The following is a 20,363-nucleotide window of genomic DNA, read 5'->3' on the forward strand; positions in this document are numbered from 1 at the left end:
AGGCCAAATATTTTTGCTGGAGGGCCAGATTTGGCCCACGGGCCGCCATTTTCCTACCACTGCTGTACTGGTCTAAACCTCTAATCACTAAATTAACTTTGAGAGAAAGCAACACTCATCTCCAGAGTTACAGACTCTCATCTTATGTCTTTCTGCTAAATATTTGAGTTACATTACATAAACTCTTCTGTTCCTCAGATAATGCTGACAAAAGTTGCCTTTTCTGAATTCCCAGCTTTTTTTTTTTTTTTTTTTTGTTTTGCTTTCGCTGTTCCAACTACAAACGGCATCACAGATACCCTCGGCAATTAGGAGAGCGTCTTCAAAGTACAAGATATTCATAATTCTTTGAAGAGCGACGCCGCGCTCAGTCGGAGCTTCTGTGTGACTCTGAGAGACGCCAGACGGTGAGTGTGCAGAGCGAAGGAAGGACAAGAGGTCACGAATGTGTCTTTACACCCAAATAACGTCTGAGATGTTTCATTTTTTAAGGCTGCAGAGCAAACTGAGATTAACCCTGCTGATTATTTAATAATCTAAATGAAATCACTCTTATAATGTTCGGATGCTCAAATATTAAACATGTATTCATCATGAAATGTGAATAAGTGAGTGTGAATAATACATGCGGTGTGAAGAGTACCTCGCTCTGCAGCTCGCTGAGCTCTTTAACGTGCTGCGTCTCCAGAGTCTCGGGCAGAAGGTGGTACAGAGAGCTGCTGGCCTCCTTCTTTCCCGCCTCCTTGTACTTGACCTGCAGGAGAGAAAAAAAAACAGGACAAAGTTCTGTTTTGTTTCATGATCCTCATTTACATTTTTACAGCTTCTCCTTCGCCACAGATATCAAAAATATGATGAGATGAAAAATATGTTTGGAATACATTTAATCAAACATCAAACAGAGAGAGAAGTACTGCTGTTATTTATATTAACATTAAAAAATAAACCCAGGAGTTGAAGGAGAAGAGACACCGGAGGAGAGTGGATAGATAGAGAGAGAAAGGGATGAAAGAGAGACGGATGGGAGAGAGAGAGAGAGAGAGAGAGAGAGAGAGAGAGAGCGAGCGAGGGAGGAATCCAGCAGCTCTGAATGTGACTCTGATAAAGAGACCAAAATAGACGAGTGTAGTCATTTATCTGCAGTGTGTTAACACACTGGAGTGCTCGTGATGAAACACACACACACACACACACACACACTTAGGACACTGCATCCACTTCCACTGAGTCCTTGATTCTTATTCTAACACTAACCTGAAACCAAGTCTTCACCTCTAACAAACTGGTTTAACTGGTTTACTGTCAATTACAAACGTGAGTCCACTGAGCATTTAGGAAATAAAAAGAACTTTTTTTGACTCATGATGATAAGATGATGAGTCACTGTTTCCTGAACTGATTGTTATCTTTCAGAGGGTTTTTTTTGGAACTAAATCTGTCGACGAACTCTTCGCCTTCGATTCTCCCATTTCAGCTTCAAACAGAAGCTTAAAGGGGAAACTGGTATTTTCTAACCAGGACTCTATTTTCCCATCTTTTTTGTGTCTAAGTGACTAACGGGGACGACAGTTTTTGAAATTGGTCCAGTATTGAGTGAGAGAGCTGCAGCTGTGAAACAGGGCTGTGATGTAATCTGACATGTCTGACAGCGTTAAGGAAAAGACCATACAGAGAAATAAAACCTTTTTCTTTAACTTTCACTTGATGCCGTCGACTATTCAGCTGTGACAGAGTCAGAGAGACGAGTGCCGGGGAGAGTTTGTTGTGTTGGACTACAGAAATTGTAGATTCTCAAAGTCATGGCTGAATATTTAGCTGATTTCTACAAACTCTCGTGAGATTTCAGAACGAGACTTCTCTTTGAGTGAGACTTGGTGAGACACAATAACAAACAGACCAGATCGAGTTAAAGGTAAAGAGAAACATTTTATTTCTCTGTATGGTTCTTTCTATAATGTTTTCAGACACTTAATCTGAGCCTGACGGTGGTAAAAGAAGCACTTTTAGTGAACGTACTGCACATTGACGGGGTGCTGTTGCCCCGGACGACGACATTACAGCCTCAATACTGGATCAACTGCAAAAATAGTTGTTCTCATTACTCATTAGACACAAAAAGATGAGAAAATAGGGTCCAGGTTGAAAAATACTGATATTTCCCTTTAAGATTAGGTTTAAATTTAAATTAGATTTATGTCACTTTAGTTGCAAAACCAAAATTTTCCTTTGATGCAAAACTTCAACCAACATCATTACTGCAGAAGAAAAATATAGAATAACGTTGGTCTTATCTGTTGTTGGTTTATCTTGTGCTGACCAGCATTTCATCCCACAATTGGAGGCAAGTCTCTAAAATATGAAACAGATTTATGTTTTCACAACATGATGAATACAAATGCAGCGTGTTTCTCACCTCGCTGTGAGTCTCAGCCATCTCCTTAATGAACTGAGTCTCCAGAGTTTCAGGCAGCAGAGAGTATAACGTGTTGGGCAGATCCTCTTTGTCTTCTTTGTATTTTACCTTGAAACAAAAGAGTTAGAGAGAGAACTTTATCACATCTCTGCTTGATGCTTTTGAACCTCAGTGTCTGTATTTAGACTGTATGTTTATGTGTTTATATTTTTTCATATATTTATTCATCTTTAGACATAAAATAGTTTCACTGTTCTAAATATTTCAAGTGATTTCAATTGAATGAATGTCTGTCTTCAATTATCACAAAAACAAACTCTGTGAGGCGTTCAGGGTCCTCACCTCACTCTGTATCTCTGACACGTGTTTGGCAAACTGTGTCTCTAACGTCTCAGGGAGGAGCGAGTACAAGTTCTTACTGAACTCCTTCTTACCGTCTTCTTTATACTTCACCTGCAACAGAAAACACACACAGCTTAGTTTTTCCATATTTATCATAGTAACACTTGAAATGTGTGTGTGTGTCAGTGTGTGCGTTCCTCACCTCGCTGTAAACGTCTCTCAGCTCTTTAGCCAGCTGAGTCTCTGTGGTTTCAGGCAGCTGGTGATACAGAGATCCATTCACCTCCTTCTTACCGTCCTGCTTATACTTCAGCTGCACAAAGACGGCAGAACAGACGGGAAACAGACACAATTCAGCTTTTTTTGATTATTTAAAGTTCACATTTCAGGTCTTAATAGTAAAAAAAAAAATCTACAACTGTCCACATGTACAAAAGTAGATTTACTTCTAGAGGTAGCGGAGAACAAATCAGGATTAGAAGGTGTGACGGAGGCTGAAGATACCCGGCGACCAGGTGAACACCAGACGGTACCTGAACACATCATACTGTATTTATACTCACCTGACTCTGCAGCTGTGAAACCTCTTTAGCGTGCAGAGTGTCCAGAGTCTCAGGCAGCTTCGAGTACAGAGAGCTGGACGCGTCTCTCTTCCCTGCCTCTTTATATTTAATCTAGAAAATAAGAAACAGAACGTATAAAAAAGGTCTAAACGAACCCTGAGGGGTGACGTTAATCCACAGAAAGAGACACGTTCTCATGTCATTTTAATAAAGGGGTCACTCTTCAGGAATACAACAGAGTGTTGTTCAGTGTCAGTTTTGGTCAAAATGTTATTATTATTATCGTCCCTGATGGGAAACGAGTCTTGCAGACGATAAAACACAGAACAGAGAGACACTAAAATACATAAAACATGAAGAGAAACGACTAAAAGCATCATCACCCGTCTAACAGTCACACGGGGGAATCATGAGCTGAGTCATCAACGATTGTCCTACTTTCAGAAAATCATGAAAAACTTCCTGTAACTGTGTTCTAACGAAGCTTTTAGTGCATTAAAGTTAAAAGAATCTTACCTCACTCTGTAGCTCAGAAACAGCTTTAGCAAACTGTATTTCGTTGGTGTCTTGCAGCTGAGAGTAAACACTGACGCTCTGACTCTTCTTCCCGCTCTCCTTGTACTTGTTCTGAAGACAATTAGACACAAACGTATTAATGTTCTCTTCTGTAGACTTGATATCAGTACAAACATGCTGAGAAAACTAACAAACAGCAACGTTTTCCTTATTTCTTTGAGGTTAACTTGCTAATTAGAAGCAGCAGTTTCATAGTGAATAATGTAACTCACAGCTGATAACAGCTTTATTCCATATTCTGTGTATATGTTGCATTAATTCAACTGTTTCCAATGATAAACAAAACTGAACTAACACAGAGATCAACGACTGTGAATGTCGTCTCAACTTTCATTTCACTGCTGTGTTCACATCAGTTTTCAGGTTTGATACAAACCAGCATCAGTTGAAGCACAGAGAGTTTGACCTTTACAACTATGAACAAAAGCTTTGATAAACAGTCCTGTTTGATTTTACTGGATGACTTCAACTATTTAAAGATGAAGAACAAGAACAACAGACATCTGAACTGTTGATCATTAAAGTGTGTGTACTCTGTGTGTGTTCTGTGTGTGTGTGTGTGTGTGTGTGTGTGTGTTCTCTGTGTGTGTGTGTGTCTGTGTGTGTATGTGTTCTCTGTGTGTGTGTGTGTCTGTGTGTGTGTGTGTGTGTTCTCTGTGTGTGTGTGTGTCTGTGTGTGTGTGTGTGTGTGTTCTCTGTGTGTGTTCTGTGTGTGTGTGTGTGTGTTCTGTGTGTGTGTGTGTGTGTGTGTTCTCTGTGTGTGTTCTGTGTGTGTGTGTGTGTTCTGTGTGTGTGTGTGTGTGTGTGTGTGTTCTGTGTGTGTGTGTGTGTGTGTGTGTGTTCTCTACCTCACTCTGCATCTCTGTCATCTCTCGAGCAAACTGTGTCTCGGAGGTTTCGGGGAGTTGACAGTACAGAGACGATGTCATCTCCTTCCTTCCTTCATCTTTGTACCTTTTCTGTCAGGAACAAAGAATCAGAGGATTTATACACTTTTATATAAATCTATGAAGGAACAACTGAAGCGTGTATCAATAATACTACTAATAATTTAGTTTTACTGATACTTAATGATTTTATATCTGCATCTTTACTAAAGAGCATCTTTCTAGGAGAATATGACATGTGGATTAATGGTAGTCAGCTGGTTAAGATGCAACGTCTGCGAGGGCTGCCAATGATTTTTTTCATTATCGATTAATCAATTCATCGTCGTGGTGAAAAATGTTGATCACTGTTTCACAAAGATGCAACGTCAAATGTCTTCTTTTGTCCGGTCCAGACAATGAATAATACATCTCCTGTGGATCGACACATCGATTTATAAACTGATGTGTGCAGTTTGATTCCAGCTGTGAGTCACACTCTTCTCTCTACTCATGTTTCTGTCTCTCTGTGCTTTCAACTATCAAATAAAAGCACAAATGCTACAAAATAATCTTAAAAATTAATTAAAATTTCCCCAAAAAACATACAATTCTCTCTTTCAGCCCTGCGTTAAGTCTGCAGATCTTCCACCTGTATCTGTATGCAGCCTGAGAGGCAAAATCCAGGGCAAAGCCAAGAACACTGACTGCAGCTTATAAAGATTATTGCTGTGAGTTAACAGAAGGAGACCTGGACGAGCATTTCAACAACACTATCAACTCCTCTCGTCTCTGTCGTGCAGCTGTACAGTCAGACGACGCTGTTCACGGAGAGTTTAGTGAGGAAAGAGGAGCAAAGTGGGGTTTGTTTTTGTTAAGAAACTGAATAAAAAGAAGGTGAGAGAGAGAAATAAAAAGAGATAAATGAAGAAACAGAGAGAGGTAAAGTGTTAAAGATGAACAGGAAGAGAGACTCACTTCACTTTGTAGTTCACCAGCTTCTTTGGCGTGTTTGGTTTCCAGAGTTTCAGGCAGTTTGGAGTAAAGAGGCGACGCCGTCTGCTGCTTCCCTGCCTGCTTATACTTCACCTGACACACACACACACACACACACACACACACACACACACACACACACACACACACACACACACACACACACAGTGTCAGTAAATGAACACACTGGTAACAAACACACTTTGCTCTCTGAAATATTAAACCTACTGCAGTTCTTCTTATGTGTGAAACTTTTCTTCCTCTGAACATCAACTATCTTCAACAACCAGCGTTATCAGCTCTGCATGCTATTGGTGGTCGTTATAGCAACCACACTGTGACATCAGCAGGAGGCTTTATCAGCTGTTGTCCGATAGGATTTCAGTTTTAGGTCTTGTTAAACCCGACATGGTTGATACATTTCAGACTGTGATAAATATCTAAGACGACATCCTGAGAGATCAGACAGACGTTCAGTTTATTGTCGTGTGTAGTTTGTGTTTATTAGCTGAGTGGTGAACAGGTTCAGTCTGCAGAGTTAAATCCAGACCTCCTTATCTCTGAGCTGTCTGTCACCCAACACACTGAGAGATTATTTCAACAGCAGCACGTTTTACATCACACATGTGACAACTACAGACATATACTGTGACTGCTGCCATTAAAGGACCTTACAGAGCACAATGTAGTTTAATCCTAAAGGACATGAATTCAGATTATTGTGGTTTTCTGTTATTTATATCCTGTTATTATGTTAGAAGTTTAACATGGTCAAAGTTCCCAAACTTAAGGTGAATGTAGGTAGAAATGCTGCTCAATGTTTTCTTTTTTTTTAACTTTCCAGATGAGAAAACATCAGCTTGTCACACGAGTCATAAACATTCATCTGTTCTATAATCTTTGTTTCTGAGGTTCATGTTGTTTATATTTGGAGTAAAGAAGGAGAAGAAGAAGTGAAATCCTGCTACTATAGTTTGTTTACGTAGCCTCCGGAGCCGGAGGAAGCTTCCTGAAGCTGACCAATCAGAACAGAGTGGAGCTCATCAGGAGGCGGGGCCTTAAAGAGACAGGAGCTAAAACGGCCTGTTTCAGACAGAGGCTGAACTGAGGGGCTGCATAAAGGACCAGTAGAAGATAGAGCCCCAGAATATAAATATAGAGGCTGGAAATGTGCAGAATATGTTCACTTTACATTATTTTTATCTTGTGTGCTACATCATCTTTTGGTGAGACTCACTCGTCACCAGCAAAATTGTTTTTTTTTTCTGTAACCAAAAAAAGGAAATATTTTTAAAAAACCCAATTGTTAGTTAGATTATGATCTGTTAGTTTGTCCAGTTTATTCCTTCTGGTGCTGAGACGACTGATACTGACAGCAGGGATCATGTGAAAATGTGAAGAATGTTCAGTAAAAACATCCTCGAGCTGCTTTTGAGCATTTGCCCCTTTAAGAAACTACAACACAGATCCAGTCAATCATCATCCAGTCCCACTGCCACTGCACTGCCCCATCACTTTTCATCCTCTCAAAGCAAAGAAGTAGGCGGAAAGGACAGTAACATCTTATCCTGTGCACTCATCAAAGCTTCAAAAGATTAAAGACGGGATCACAGAGAGTTTCTCACCTCGTTGTGAGTCTCATTCATCTCTTTAATAAACTGAGTCTGCAGAGTTTCAGGCATCAGAGAGTATAAAGTGTTGGGCAGATCCTCGTTTTCTTGCTTGTACTTAACCTTGAAAGAAAAAGACACAACATAGAACATCGCTGCGTTGAAAGAGTGTAGATGTGATATTAATGAGTGGATAGAATGAGCAGAGCGTCGCTGCACCTCGCTCTGCATCTCTGACATCTGTTTGGCGAAATACATGTCCGCCGTCTCGGGGAGGAGGTGGTACAGAGCGGACGACGCGTCCTTCTTACAGCCCTCCTTATATTTCACCTGCATCACATAAACATACAAACAAACAAGCGTTTCTATAACATTGTTGGACTCATTATTGGACAAAAAGGATCATAATTCATGCAGCAGAACCAGAGATACACATTCTTCTTCCTTGTGGAAACCCAACATGCAGCCACGTTATGGTGAATTTAGACTGAATGCAAAGTAAATAAATAAATTAAATAAATTACAAACTAACTTCCTGAAACAAGAGGACTAATGAGCAGTCCTGGATTATTTTATTGACTGTTTTTCTGCTGATTTAAGTGCAACAAACGTTTTCTTGAAGGCAGCATCTAGAACTTCGGTTTCACGAAGCTTCAACGTTCAGTCGTCCTGTTTCTTCTGCCTGAGTAACATCTTTATTTTTGGAACAACCTCCTCCTCCTGCACAGACGTGACGGCTGTAGAGGAGACACTGTGCGACAGCCCAGCGTGGACTAACATTTAGGGAGAAAACTCAAAGGTCACCAAGAGGAAAGAACTGTAATTAACTAGCAGTTTAACAGCCTGAGCTGCAGCTTTGGACGAGATGCTGCTCTGTGACATTTGCCGATTTCAAGCAACGTCTACATGCACATGACAGAACTGTTAACTGTATGTGATGTAATGCTCATACTAATGAGTGGTTTCTTCTTATGAATTTAAGTAATTTGGGCTTTTAATCGATCATACTGTTATCTTATATTTCAGAGTTTTTGCAGCAGCCTTCAATCACCAGCGTCTTTGATTCAGACTCCTTCATGCTGCTGTGTTCAAGGACTGATTGCAAAAACAGGAAAACGATTACAGCTTTTACTACACCTGTAACTAAAGAGAAAAAGGTTCCCGCTGAGTGTTTGTCACCTGGCTCTGCAGCTCCGTCATCTCCTTGGCCAGCTGAGTCTGGAGGGTCTGAGGGAGGCTGGAGTACAGATTGGACGACATCTCCTTCTGCACGTCCTCCTTGTACTTCAACTGCAGGGACGACATGAGTCATGAGTTTGTTTGTGGATCATCTGCAGGTTTGGAAGGCGTTCAGTTTCTCAGATAATTAAGAGTAATGATGGAATAATCAAATCTGGTAAATTTTGAAGAAATGTTCACCATTTATTTAAGTTTTATGGCTTTTTCGCCTCCTTTTTTAACCAAATCTACATTAATTCAGTTATTCCTTCATTTAGGTCTTTTCCTTCTGGGATTATGTATAAGGTAAAGATCAAATGTAGGTTAAGGTTAGAAAACAGAGAGTTTTAGTTCTGGGTTCGGGTACCTGGCTCTGTATCTGTGAGGCCTGCTTGGCGTGTTGAGTATCCAGAGTTTCTGCCATCACAGAGTACAGACAGCTGCCGGCGTCCTGCCTCCCAGACTTCTTATACTTTAACTACAAAAAAAAAAAAAACAAGACAACAAACATTTAAAGACATTTTTTATACAAAAGGACAGAACTCTTCATGCACAGTCAGTATATTCAGTCAGGTGCTGGTCGGTAGCAGGATTATAAAACATTATTATATAAAGTTCTTGTAACTTTGTGTAACATTAATCACGTCATGTTTTTTTGTAATATGTATATTTTCATTGTCTTTTCTTTGTAAAATGTTCACTTTGAGAAAATGAAGACTGTGATAATGAGTCATGTGACTCAGATGTGTTTATCTCAGCAGTCGTACTGAGTGAACCTGAAGAAGCTGCAGGTGAAACACGTTGTTCGCTCTTAATAAAGTCTCAGTAAAGTCATCACAGTGTGCAGTGGTTCATTTTGATTTTCACATTTTTTATACAGTTTGAGTTATGACACATTTTAAAGTTAGATATGTTTAAGAATAAGATTTGGTGCAGCTCAAGTCAGTCAGAACCTTATAGAACAGTTATGAACAGTTTTTTTTACACTAACTTTTTCATCTAACTACAATTTTTTGTCTCTTTTTATATAAAGCTTCACCAGCCTCCTGTATGTAGAGTCTTACTGGAGTAAATCACACTTACAAGCTATCAATGTGCAGCTTTGACCTCATTTATCTTCAGATTAATTCAACAGTTTTATTGGTGTATCTATACATGCACGAATTCATTTGCTTGTAAAGCTTTATCGACGTTTTATCGTCTCTCTCTCTCTCTCTCTCTCTCTCGCTCGTCTCACCTCGCTCTGCAGCTCAGAGACAGTTTTAGCGAACTGCGTCTCAGCGGTCTCCGGCAGCTGGGAGTACATACTCAGAGGGAGGCTCTTCATCCCGTTCTCCTTGTACTTATTCTACGAGCCGGAAGACAGAAAACAACCACGTAATTATCACTAATAACATGACATCAACAGTAAGCAGCTAATAAAGGAGTAAGGAGTGAATATTTGATTGGCTACAAACCAAATTCCACCCAATAAACTTCCTAGAATATTACTGAAAATTAAGAAATCATGGATCCGTTTTTTTCATCTCTAACACGCTGTAGGACTTTAAAACGGATCCAAACTTGAGTCTTCTTCCCCGTGAAGTTTCGTGCTCTTACTTGACTCTGCATGTCAGTGATCTCTCGGGCAAACTGCGTCTCCATGGTGTCAGGGAGCTGGTGGTAAACGGGACATGACAAATCCTTCTTGACAGCCTCTTTATACAAGACCTGCGAGACACAGAGAGGGTGGGGGTGGGGGGGGGGGCACAGTGTGAGGAAGGAGACATTTAAAATGATGCAACAATGCCTGTGACACGCAAAAAAACCACCAGTACAGTTCAGCTCCTCAACTGACAAGTTTCTACAGCGATTTCATAACTTTAAGGCAGCTTTTAGTTTCCAAGAATCAACTTCGAGAGAACTGAAACCTGCAAATAATCAGCTTTCTTTGACTGTACCAACAAGGGATTTTCTTTTCTTTTTGTTATATATATTATGAGTGCAGTCAAAGCATGTATGATGTACTGTACACGTGTGTGTCTGTGCGTACCTGACTCTGTAGCTGTGACGCCTCTTTGGCGTGTTGCGTCTCCAGAGTTTCAGGCAGTTGGTGGTACAGAGACGTCGACGCGTGTTTCTTACCGGCCTCTTTGTATTTAATCTGAAAGACACGATCGAGATGATTGAGCTCAAAGGTAAAGGGTCAAAAAACTGGGAAGTACATTTTAAACACTGGTGTCCTCGTCCGCCAAGGCAGTACAGTGGTAACAATAATGAAAAGGCAACCAGGACCACAGTCAGGATGTCAGGAATACAAAGGTCAGAATCTCTAAAATTGAATTTAGGAGTATAAGTCTTTAAATCTCCAACTGCTTATAAAGTCAGCTAAACTAAACTCTAATTGAAACTTTACAAACTTTAATGCTGTTTCAAAGCCGTTTACACACTTCCAGGAATACAATCCTGGTGGAGAATTACTATTGTATTACAATTACATTCATTTATTTAATTTTAACTGATCTAAAAGTCGTCAAATTTACTGGAATGTGCCTCAAAAATAGCTGCTATGTTTTTATCTGTACAATTCAAACTAGGGATGCATGATATTATCAGCACGTCATCGGTATCGGCCGATAAAAGCTCTAAAATGAAATATCGGCATCAGCAAATTCTGGCGACTATGAGAGGCCGATATGTCGCCATCTCCTCCGCCGCCTGACTCTTCTTCCCTTGATGGACTGTTTCACCCAGACGGTCCTGGTGTTTCCTCCACAGGCTCCACTTCACTCAGCTGCCCGTCAGACCAGCTGCTTCTTCCCAGTTTAACCCGAATAACAAACTGGGGCTCGGTGCTCCACATAGAGAGCCGGGGCTAACGTTAGCTGGGAGGCTAGCGAATGCTAGCTGGCCCCTCCGGTCATGCTGCGGCTAACGCTAACGTTAACCCCGGCTCTCCATGTGGATCCAACTGGACCACCGAGCCCCGATTGGTCACGAGAAACTGTCCATCGAGGTGCACAGATAGGAAACACCTCGGCTGACAGGATGTACCACTCTGTTTGAAAAATAAAAAACTTCATCTTCTTCTTTTTGGTTTATAACAGCGGTTGTCAACCAGCGTATTAGGTGCATTACCGCCACCTTCTGCTCCGGAGTGTGGACCAGAGATTAAATCCTACACATTAATCCTGTCTGTCTAATAAACTCAATGAAAACTCTACTGCTGCTCCCACTTGGCAGGTTCATTAAAGTTTTCAGTCTTCCTAAATTCTTCCTTCATATATTGTCTTTCTTGATCATACTTAGTACAATCTATGCTTGCATGCATAATAGTCTCCTCAGCCAGCTGGTAAAAATATGTGCATATATCGGTATCGGCCACAATGAGTTGGAAATATCGGCATATCGGATATCAGCAAAAAATCCAATATTGTGCATCCCTAATTCAAACTCAGCCATTTATGGTCGCAGGAGGACTTTTGGATTAAATTACTGACCATATTTCACCATTAAGGTCATATAATACTGTTCATCTAGTGTGAATCAGTATCTCAGTAAATCCAGGGTCTATTCTTCCTGTGAGGATTTCTTGGTCCAGCTTGTTCTTTCTTCCTTACTCACCTGAATGCAGTATTATTAAAATAGAGCTTTGACTGCATTCTGGGCACAAATTTACCAGCTTCATCGACCTACTTTACATGGAGACGCAGTCAGAGAAAGAACAAGTTTAAATCTATTAAACAGGACAATGGTAAATAAATCTCTTAGTTCAGTCAATCTGAAAGACTTTATTTATCTTTTGTGAATGTGCTGCATGTGGAGGGTAAATCCCTGAATCATATAAAGACTCCAGGTGATTCTGTTAAAGTATGAAATCAACTGAACATTGAATATTCGGTCCACAGTCACCCACCTCGCTCTGCATCTCCGTCTGCTCTTTAGCATGCTGGGTGTCGATGGCGTCGGGGACCAGAGAGTACAGGTTCTCACTCATCTCTTTCTTACCCTCCTCTTTGTATTTGACCTTGTGAAGAAACAATATACAGCCAGAATGATAATAAACCACTCATTCAGACACTCAGAAATTAGTTTATAAATGTTAGAACAGGGTCACAGCTGAGAGGAAAAGAGTCTAAACACAGCTCTTACTGAGCAAAAAGCCTCTGAATGCACAAGCAGAAACTGTCTTCTGATGGGTTAATACACATATTTGCACCTTTCATTCTATCAAATATTGATATATGAATACTTTATTAATTCGTTATTTGATAAATCTGGAATACGAAGTCTGGTTTGAAACTGTGAGATGGACAAACAACATGGAAACATTTCGCAGTCGCACCTCACTGAACATCTCCGTCTGCTCTCTGGCAAACTGAGTGTCGATGGTTTCTGGCATCAGGTGGTACAGACTGGTGCTCGAGTCTTTCTTCAAACCCTGCCTGTACTTCAGCTACAGCAGAGATGGTTAAAACACATTAAATCTGGAGGTTTTACAGTATAAACACCAAGAAATCAGAGAACAAGATGAAGGAAATAAGAACACAGTAACAGCTAAGGAAAAGTCCTTTACGTTCTGAAACAGATCTTTGAAGCTCTGGGTTTTCAGTCTTTGTTCAGGTTCACTGGAGACATTTACAGGTCTGTTGTTTTGGACAGATAAACATTTTAGAGCCTTTAACTTTGGTCATTTGTCAACCAAGCTCCAAATTTTTACACTGGGAGGATAAAATAGACGTCCCAATAATAAAAAAAAAGCTAATGCAGCCAAGAAGAGTCATACTTGTATACTGTGTTTGTATTAGCTGATGGCTAGCTGTTAGCTACAGCTAGCTTCTGCTTCTTTTATTGGATTTTTGGCAGGTTGTACGCTGCAAGGTGTAAATCTGTCCTCCACAGTCAGTAATCTGCTGCTTTTGTTTCATATTCTTAGATAACGCTAGCTAAACTGTTATTGTTGTAACTAAACCACTAAAGTAAACAAATTCTTCTTCTTTTTGGCAGTTAACAAACACCTTCAGGAGCGTCACTCTCTGGACGGGAGTGGGACTCGCCCTGATTTGCATGTAGCTCAGGAGACTCAAACAGATTGCAACCAGATTAATGAAACGGCTAACAGAGACACACAGAGCAGACTGTATGTGGCTGAGAGTAAACGAAAGACAGGTGGACAGATGTTGGATGCTTTGAGCTGTGAGTGTGTGTGTGTGTGTGTGTGTGTGTGTGTGTGTTTGTGTGTGTGTGTGTGTGTGTGTGTGTGTGTGTACCTCACTCTGCAGCTCTGAAGCCTCTTTAGCGTGTTGTGTATCCAGAGTTTCAGGTAGAGTCGAGTACAGACAGCTCATCGCTCCTTTCTTTCCTGCTTCTTTGTACTTCATCTGAAACCAAAATTCACTTATTGTTGTAAACTAGTTTCAAACCTTCACTTGCTTCACCTGCTTTTAATTATGTTACAACTACACCAGCATCACAATAACAAACATTTTTAATTTGGTCACTTGTTACTGTTGATTAACCGTTAACAGTTTAACAAGGAGTCTAAATGCTCCTGAATCAAATGAAATATAAAGCTGTGTATCATCTGCATAGCTGTGATATTGAACCTGGAATCAGCTTTAAAATGATATATATTAAAGCTTTAATATGTTTTCAAGAAAATCTTGTTAAAGCCTGGTTTAAAAATTCACTAAATGTATTAAAACTACAGAGCACTTGGATGTAAACTGATAACTAAGTCAACTGTTTTATTCAGTCAAACTTACGACATAAAACAAACTTTCAGTCTTTCCAGATGCTGCTGACTAAGCTGCTTCAGTGCTGCAGGATTTTAACAACAACATACTTTGTGAGCAGACACCTGTTGTCAGAGCAAGGTGGCATTTTGATTCATTTCATTACATAACTCCCTCCCTCACCTCACTCTGCAGCTCAGACATGGTTTTAGCGAACTGAGTCTCCGTCGTTTCCGGTAGCTGAGAGTAGAAACTCTGAGAGAGGCTTTTCTTCCCGTCCTCCTTGTACTTGTTCTGAAAGAGAAGGACACAAAACAGATGAGTTTGATCTGCAGATACTGAACTTATAAAACAGACTGGGTGTCAGCCAGATGACACCAATCAACGATTACAGTTTCTTCATTATTGTAGGTAAAAAATTCTGTTTGTTTGTGAATCAGTTACATTAATACAGTCAGTTTTTAGTGTCAGGACGTCTCTGATCTTTACATAAAAATGATCTCAAGCTCTGCACTCTGAGGTTTACAGTTTCAAAATTTGGGGGGAAAATTGTTATCAGATGGTTGCTCGGCATCGGCAGATATCCTGAGTTGCAAAGTTGATATTGGGAGAGAAAACGTTGGATTTGGTTGGATCAGAAGGTGTTTTTTTTGGCAATTCCTAACAGGTGTGATAGTTGTATTTCATATCATTTTATACACAGCTGTGCAGCCTCCCTGAAGCTCTTTGGGGATCACAATGAGACAAAAAAGTTTATTTTTTGGTACAAATCCGGTCTCCCATCTCTCCACGGCAACACATCTGATATTGTTAACGACTGAATGCGCATTACTGCGATACCCCTTTGATCCTGTCTCTGATGCTAATCTGTCCTGTGATGAGAGTCTAAGGTATAAACATCAGAGAGCATTAGATAATGGTGTTAGTGATTATTTATAACTAATCAAACAGCTTTCTTTCTTCCTGCAGCTCTCCGGTTATTTTAAGGAGACTTGAGCTCTCAGCTGAAGCACATCCAGGATCCCTGCTGCATGTCGGAGACCTCATGTTTATTTCATCTCGTTCTATGTTCAAGAGTGAAGTAACACTGTGTTATTCCCCACATTAGTCCAACTTTTAACTTTTGTTTATTTGCACTTTCTTATTTGAAATCAGCTCAGTTTGTTTGACTGAATCTCACGTCTACAGTTTAATGTTTAAAGACGTTTATACTGTGGGAATGTAAAACATATAACTTAAACTTAAATATACTTTGAGTCAACGGGTTCCAAATCAGTACACAAGGCTGCAAGTAACCACGGCAACAGTACTGATACATCATCTTGATAGTTTATCATTCTTTTAAAGGATAAGGCTGCTTTGTTCTATATGTTTTTTTATAGTCAACAAATCCCACAAAAACCAACAATGTGTTAGTCCGTGTCTCAGTAGGTTCTGACTTCTCTACTGTCTGTCAGCACCTTGTTTACTACTGAAGATGTAAATCTTTAAAAACACCTTGTAAATGTATAGTTCCATTTTTTAAAAAGTCTCAGTAATTTCTTTTTTTTTGTTATCAATTGTTTTAATTCCAAAGAAAAAGACATAACAGATTTTGTTACAATAACAACACAAAATAACAAAGTATAATAATAACATAATATATCCCACTATAACATGAAGGAGGCAACAGTTTGGAAACATTCCAGTTAAGTCTGATACTAATAACGATCTGTCAAATCACAGTTGACAACCGGGCAGACCATTTCTAGGGATTTTTCAAGCAATTGAGATAAACTAAAGTTGCGTTTATTTTCTCAAATGAGCAGATTGAATCTTCATAATTCATGATAATAAACTTTTAGATGATGCTGATACCATTCAACTTATTCAATTAGTTTATTGAAAAATCCATTATTGGACTTGATGTTTGAGATACTTATCACCCTGTAGCTAACAAAGGGTAATCCCTCCCTCCCTCCCTCCCAACCCACAGTAACTTCTGAAAACAAACTGGAGGAAACAGAGTGTTTGTTAGGGACTATTTTCAGAGGCGTATTAATCCACATTTGGTGCTCTAGTGAGTATTTCTGGCAGCAGGACGGTGTGTGTGACAACAGCAGAGGTCTACAGCACAGAGGAATAAGATATATATCACACTCAATTGATTGACAGCAAGAAAAATATATAATATCAGCAGATATATCTTAAGCATGTTCTCCTTGTGCATTAGTTTTCTGCTAAAGTTAAAGACATGCAAGTTAGCTTAGTTAGCTTACAGCATGGTGTAGATGTTTAAATGATCCTTAAACTGAGCTTTTCAGAGCATAAAAGATTCTGACATGAGAGGAATAAAATAGAAGCTGCTGTATTGAAGGTAACTTTAATATTTTATTGTAAAGGGTCCATAAATCCTTAAATAATAATTTAATAATTTACTGACAGTTTCTTTGGAAGTTTCTTAAAACAAACCATGTAATAAATAAATTCATATTTACTTTGGTTTAAATGGAGCAGTTCTTTCAAAACTTGGCATGTTTTTTCCTATAATTAGTACAAAATTAGTTATTTCCAGGAAACTTTGTAAAGTCCAGTGAGGTTTTTTTTATACATTTTAAATCAAACTATTTCAAGAGGAAGTTTTTTTTATCTATTTAGCAGACTGGTAGGACAGTAGCTACACTAACACTGTAGCTACATTTATAAAATATTCATCTTTTAGTTTAACTCAGTGTGTGAATATATCATTCATTCATTCACCTCACCTCATCTAAACCTGGAGTCTTACACTGTGTGAACATTTATGAATATATTATCTAAGTCATGTAAACAGTTGTTGTGGGTTTTGTGGCTCTTTGAGAGGTGACTGAAGGATGTTTTGAGGTTTTCATTCACCTTGCTCAGCATGTCAGTCATCTCTCTGGCGAAGCTGGTTTCCAACGTGTCGGGCAGAGTGGAGTAGAAGGACGCTGGCCTCTCCTTCTTCCCGCTGTCTTTGTACTTAATCTGAGAAATAACAACAAGCAGAAGGGAGGTGAATGAGGACGGCTTTGATTAACTGGAATGGAAAAAGATAATTGTCACAATATAACAGTAAAAACATTCAACATGCAGCTAAACTGACAGTTTCTACGTTTTGACAGGAAGTTATTACTCATGATGCAGCTGGATAAGATAAATCAGTAATAACAGACTTACAACAACTCACAGAAATCTAACGACTGTCCACATTTGTCTCAGATAACAGTAGGAGACGACGTTACCTGGCTGAGCAGCTCTGCGGCTTCTTTAGCGTGCTGCGTGTCCATGGTGTGAGGCAGGAGAGAGTACAGAGAGGTGTTCGCCTCTTTCTTACCCGCCTCCTTGTACTTTCTCTGCAATTTTGAATGAACACGATCACTTTCCATGTTAAGAATGTGGTGGTAATACACTCCAAGTAGCCTCTACATACTCTTTTGCCTACATTGAGTTTAAATAAATTAGTTAAAAATTAGAAAACTTTTCATCCTCTCAGCACCTTGTTCATAAACTAACCAACATACTCTCAACACTATCAAAGAACAGCAACACTTTCTTAATATATTTTAGTTTTGTCAGGCTTTCTGGGGCTCTGTGGAATACTTTGCTCAGCCTGATATAATATTTAAAGTCCGTCCTTGTACCTCGCTCTGCAGCTCAGACAGCTGTTTGGCCAGCTGTGTCTCTGTGGTCTCTGGGAGCTGATGGTACAAACTGCTCTGAATCTTCTGCTTCAGACCTTCTTTATACTTCAGCTGCAGCAGACAGGAGGCAAAATCACATGCTGCAGAAAAACAGACCGCTCCAGCATCACATTTCTTCTTTGTATAACATTTATATCATTTATATATTTCAACATCTCACTGTGGCAGAAGTTTTATTCCTATAATGCAGATACTTTGCCATCATTCAGAAACCTGTGCGTGCAGAAGTGCAGAACAGGTCTGGTGTGAACTGTTATGGGGTCCTTGTAGCTAGATTTTGCTTTAGGGGTTCGCTGCATATTTTAAGTCATATCGACGGCCAAAACGCAAAACCTCCTATCGGCAGAATTTTCTGATTGGTGGATTGGATGATGAGAACGAGGAAGGCTGCTCATATTCAGTCTGTCTGTGAGATAATCAAGATAATCCCGCCCTTCATTGTGACAGAAAAGTCACACAACAAAACAAAAACACAACGCAGAGTCTCTGGATGTGTAGAGAGGCTGCAGCACAAATCACTGAACATTCATCTCCAGCGGACGAGGAAGCAAATACACTGAATTTAAGGAATTCTGACCCTCGTATACTACAATGTAGAAACTATTACATTTACTACGTCTTTTTACCTGAAAACAAACTTAATTTTATTTTTAATTATCAACTTAATTTAGAGCATCGTTTTGTTGAACCTCTTCCAACTTGCACCAAGTGCAAAAGCTCCAATCTGCACTTTGCGAGGCATTAATATCTATAACACATAATATAATAATATAGTCCAAAAACAGTGTTTTATGTATTGGATGTCCTTAACAAATAGCATTCTGCAAGAAAACAAGTTTTTTTTAGTTTTCTCAAAAAAGTGCATTTTTCAGATCAGAGGTTTTGCTCTTCGGCCGTCGAGATGACATCAGCAGCATCAGAGTCGGCTGTATGTGTGTAAATGGGAACAAATCACTCCTGAAGATTTTTATAGTGAAGAAAGCGATGAAAGTTTTATTCTAATGACGACAAAAACTGGGAAAATTAAAGCCCAGAGTAAAAAAAACAGAACTGTCTTTAAAGCAGATTAAAAAAGCAACATCAATAGATAATTAGACACTTTTACACAATTAATTTTTGAGTGGAGAAACAAAACCTGCACTACAATCTGTATTTGTCTTAAAAATGTTTACAAGAAACAGAAGTTATCATTTGATTTAAGTATTTTTAACTTCAACTGCAGTGGGATGATCTTCCAACCCTCAAAATGTAGAAAATAGAGGACTGACGTACACATGGGGCCACATGAAAGAGGAAATAAGCACCAAAGGACCGAAGAAGTAATAACGTGTTTGAATACCTCACTCTGCAGGTTTGACGCCTCTTTAGCGTGCTGACTGTCGATGGTCTCCGGCATCACAGAGTACAAGTTGAGGCTCATCTCCTTCTTACCGTCCTCTTTATATTTCACCTGAAAAGACAGAAATGTTGGTTTTGATCAGCAGCTTTATTAACCAGGTAAAATAAAATCCCTAGAGGAGGAAGAGGAGGAAGAGGAAGAGGAGGAGGTTCCTATTAAAGCTGATGCTGCTGTGAGTGAACTCTCTGGGTTTCTTCTTCTTCTTCTGTAGTTACTGTACCTCGCTGAGGAGCTCGGAGACCTCTCTAGCGTGGGCCGTCTCTATGGTGTCAGGCAGCAGGTGGAACAGACTGGAGTTAAAACCGTTCTTCATCGCCGCTTTGTACTTCAGCTGAACATAAACAGAAACACAGAGTGTTATCCAGCTATTAAAAGACAGAGCGATGGATGGATGGATGGATGGAGCTGAGGACGGATGTTTGTCATTGTGTGGGCGTGTGCGTGTTGATAATGTGTACTGCGTGTACTACATGTAGTATTTTTACCTCACTCTGCAGGTCGGAGGCCTCTCTGGCGTGCAGCGTCTCCAGAGTCTCAGGCAGAGTAGAGTACAGAGAGCTGGACACGTCTTTCTTTCCCTGTTTGTATTTCATCTAGAATGAATTAAATGAAACAAAGTCAGAAGAAGAAACATGACAAACATTCAAATCATCAGCAGACGTATGAATCCTGACACACAACCGACACCTGAGAACTTTAATTTAATTCATAGAAATAAGACTCATTATTTAAGCTCACTGCAGTACAATTAGTCCACATTGAACAGTTTAAAGTTATAATCTCTAATCTTTGAAATTAAACCTTGTTTTTGATATTATTCAGTCTGTTCTCTTCAATCTGCGAACAAATAACACGACTTTACACTTTCAAATTGACGCCGATCCTTCCCAGGGAAGTGACGTCATATAATATGACTTTATTTCCTTTTTAAAGGTGATTTTTGGCTTATTAGGAGGAGGCAGGTT

General features: G+C 39.6%; 1 protein-coding gene across 11 annotated transcripts in view; it reads right to left on the reverse strand.

The window, feature by feature from the left end:
- Window positions 1–20,363, reverse strand: part of nebl (nebulette) — a 118,788-nt gene that overhangs the window by 28,810 nt on the left and 69,615 nt on the right. For 6 of the 11 annotated variants that reach the window (XM_044339123.1, XM_044339126.1, XM_044339129.1 and 3 more), the window contains 25 exons: window positions 19,884–19,991; window positions 19,619–19,729; window positions 19,339–19,449; window positions 17,940–18,050; window positions 17,541–17,651; window positions 17,173–17,283; window positions 14,482–14,592; window positions 13,834–13,944; window positions 12,909–13,019; window positions 12,480–12,590; window positions 10,617–10,727; window positions 10,184–10,294; window positions 9,822–9,932; window positions 8,952–9,062; window positions 8,546–8,656; window positions 7,586–7,696; window positions 7,382–7,489; window positions 5,739–5,849; window positions 4,743–4,853; window positions 3,835–3,945; window positions 3,319–3,429; window positions 2,958–3,068; window positions 2,756–2,866; window positions 2,414–2,521; window positions 644–754 (listed from right to left, as the gene is read on the reverse strand). The exons of 2 other annotated variants lie outside the window; for them this stretch is intronic. In XM_044339123.1, coding sequence (XP_044195058.1) covers window positions 644–754; window positions 2,414–2,521; window positions 2,756–2,866; window positions 2,958–3,068; window positions 3,319–3,429; window positions 3,835–3,945; window positions 4,743–4,853; window positions 5,739–5,849; window positions 7,382–7,489; window positions 7,586–7,696; window positions 8,546–8,656; window positions 8,952–9,062; window positions 9,822–9,932; window positions 10,184–10,294; window positions 10,617–10,727; window positions 12,480–12,590; window positions 12,909–13,019; window positions 13,834–13,944; window positions 14,482–14,592; window positions 17,173–17,283; window positions 17,541–17,651; window positions 17,940–18,050; window positions 19,339–19,449; window positions 19,619–19,729; window positions 19,884–19,991 — 2,766 coding nt within the window. Of the gene's footprint in view, window positions 1–643; window positions 755–2,413; window positions 2,522–2,755; window positions 2,867–2,957; window positions 3,069–3,318; window positions 3,430–3,834; window positions 3,946–4,742; window positions 4,854–5,738; window positions 5,850–7,381; window positions 7,490–7,585; window positions 7,697–8,545; window positions 8,698–8,951; window positions 9,063–9,821; window positions 9,933–10,183; window positions 10,295–10,616; window positions 10,728–12,479; window positions 12,591–12,908; window positions 13,020–13,833; window positions 13,945–14,481; window positions 14,593–17,172; window positions 17,284–17,540; window positions 17,652–17,939; window positions 18,051–19,338; window positions 19,450–19,618; window positions 19,730–19,883; window positions 19,992–20,363 lie in introns of those variants that run through there. 3 more of the 11 variants (XM_044339124.1, XM_044339131.1, XM_044339130.1) reach the window with 3 other exon arrangements.

Source organism: Thunnus albacares, chromosome 21, assembly GCF_914725855.1.
Source record: "Thunnus albacares chromosome 21, fThuAlb1.1, whole genome shotgun sequence".
Classification (NCBI taxonomy): Eukaryota; Metazoa; Chordata; class Actinopteri; order Scombriformes; family Scombridae; genus Thunnus; species Thunnus albacares.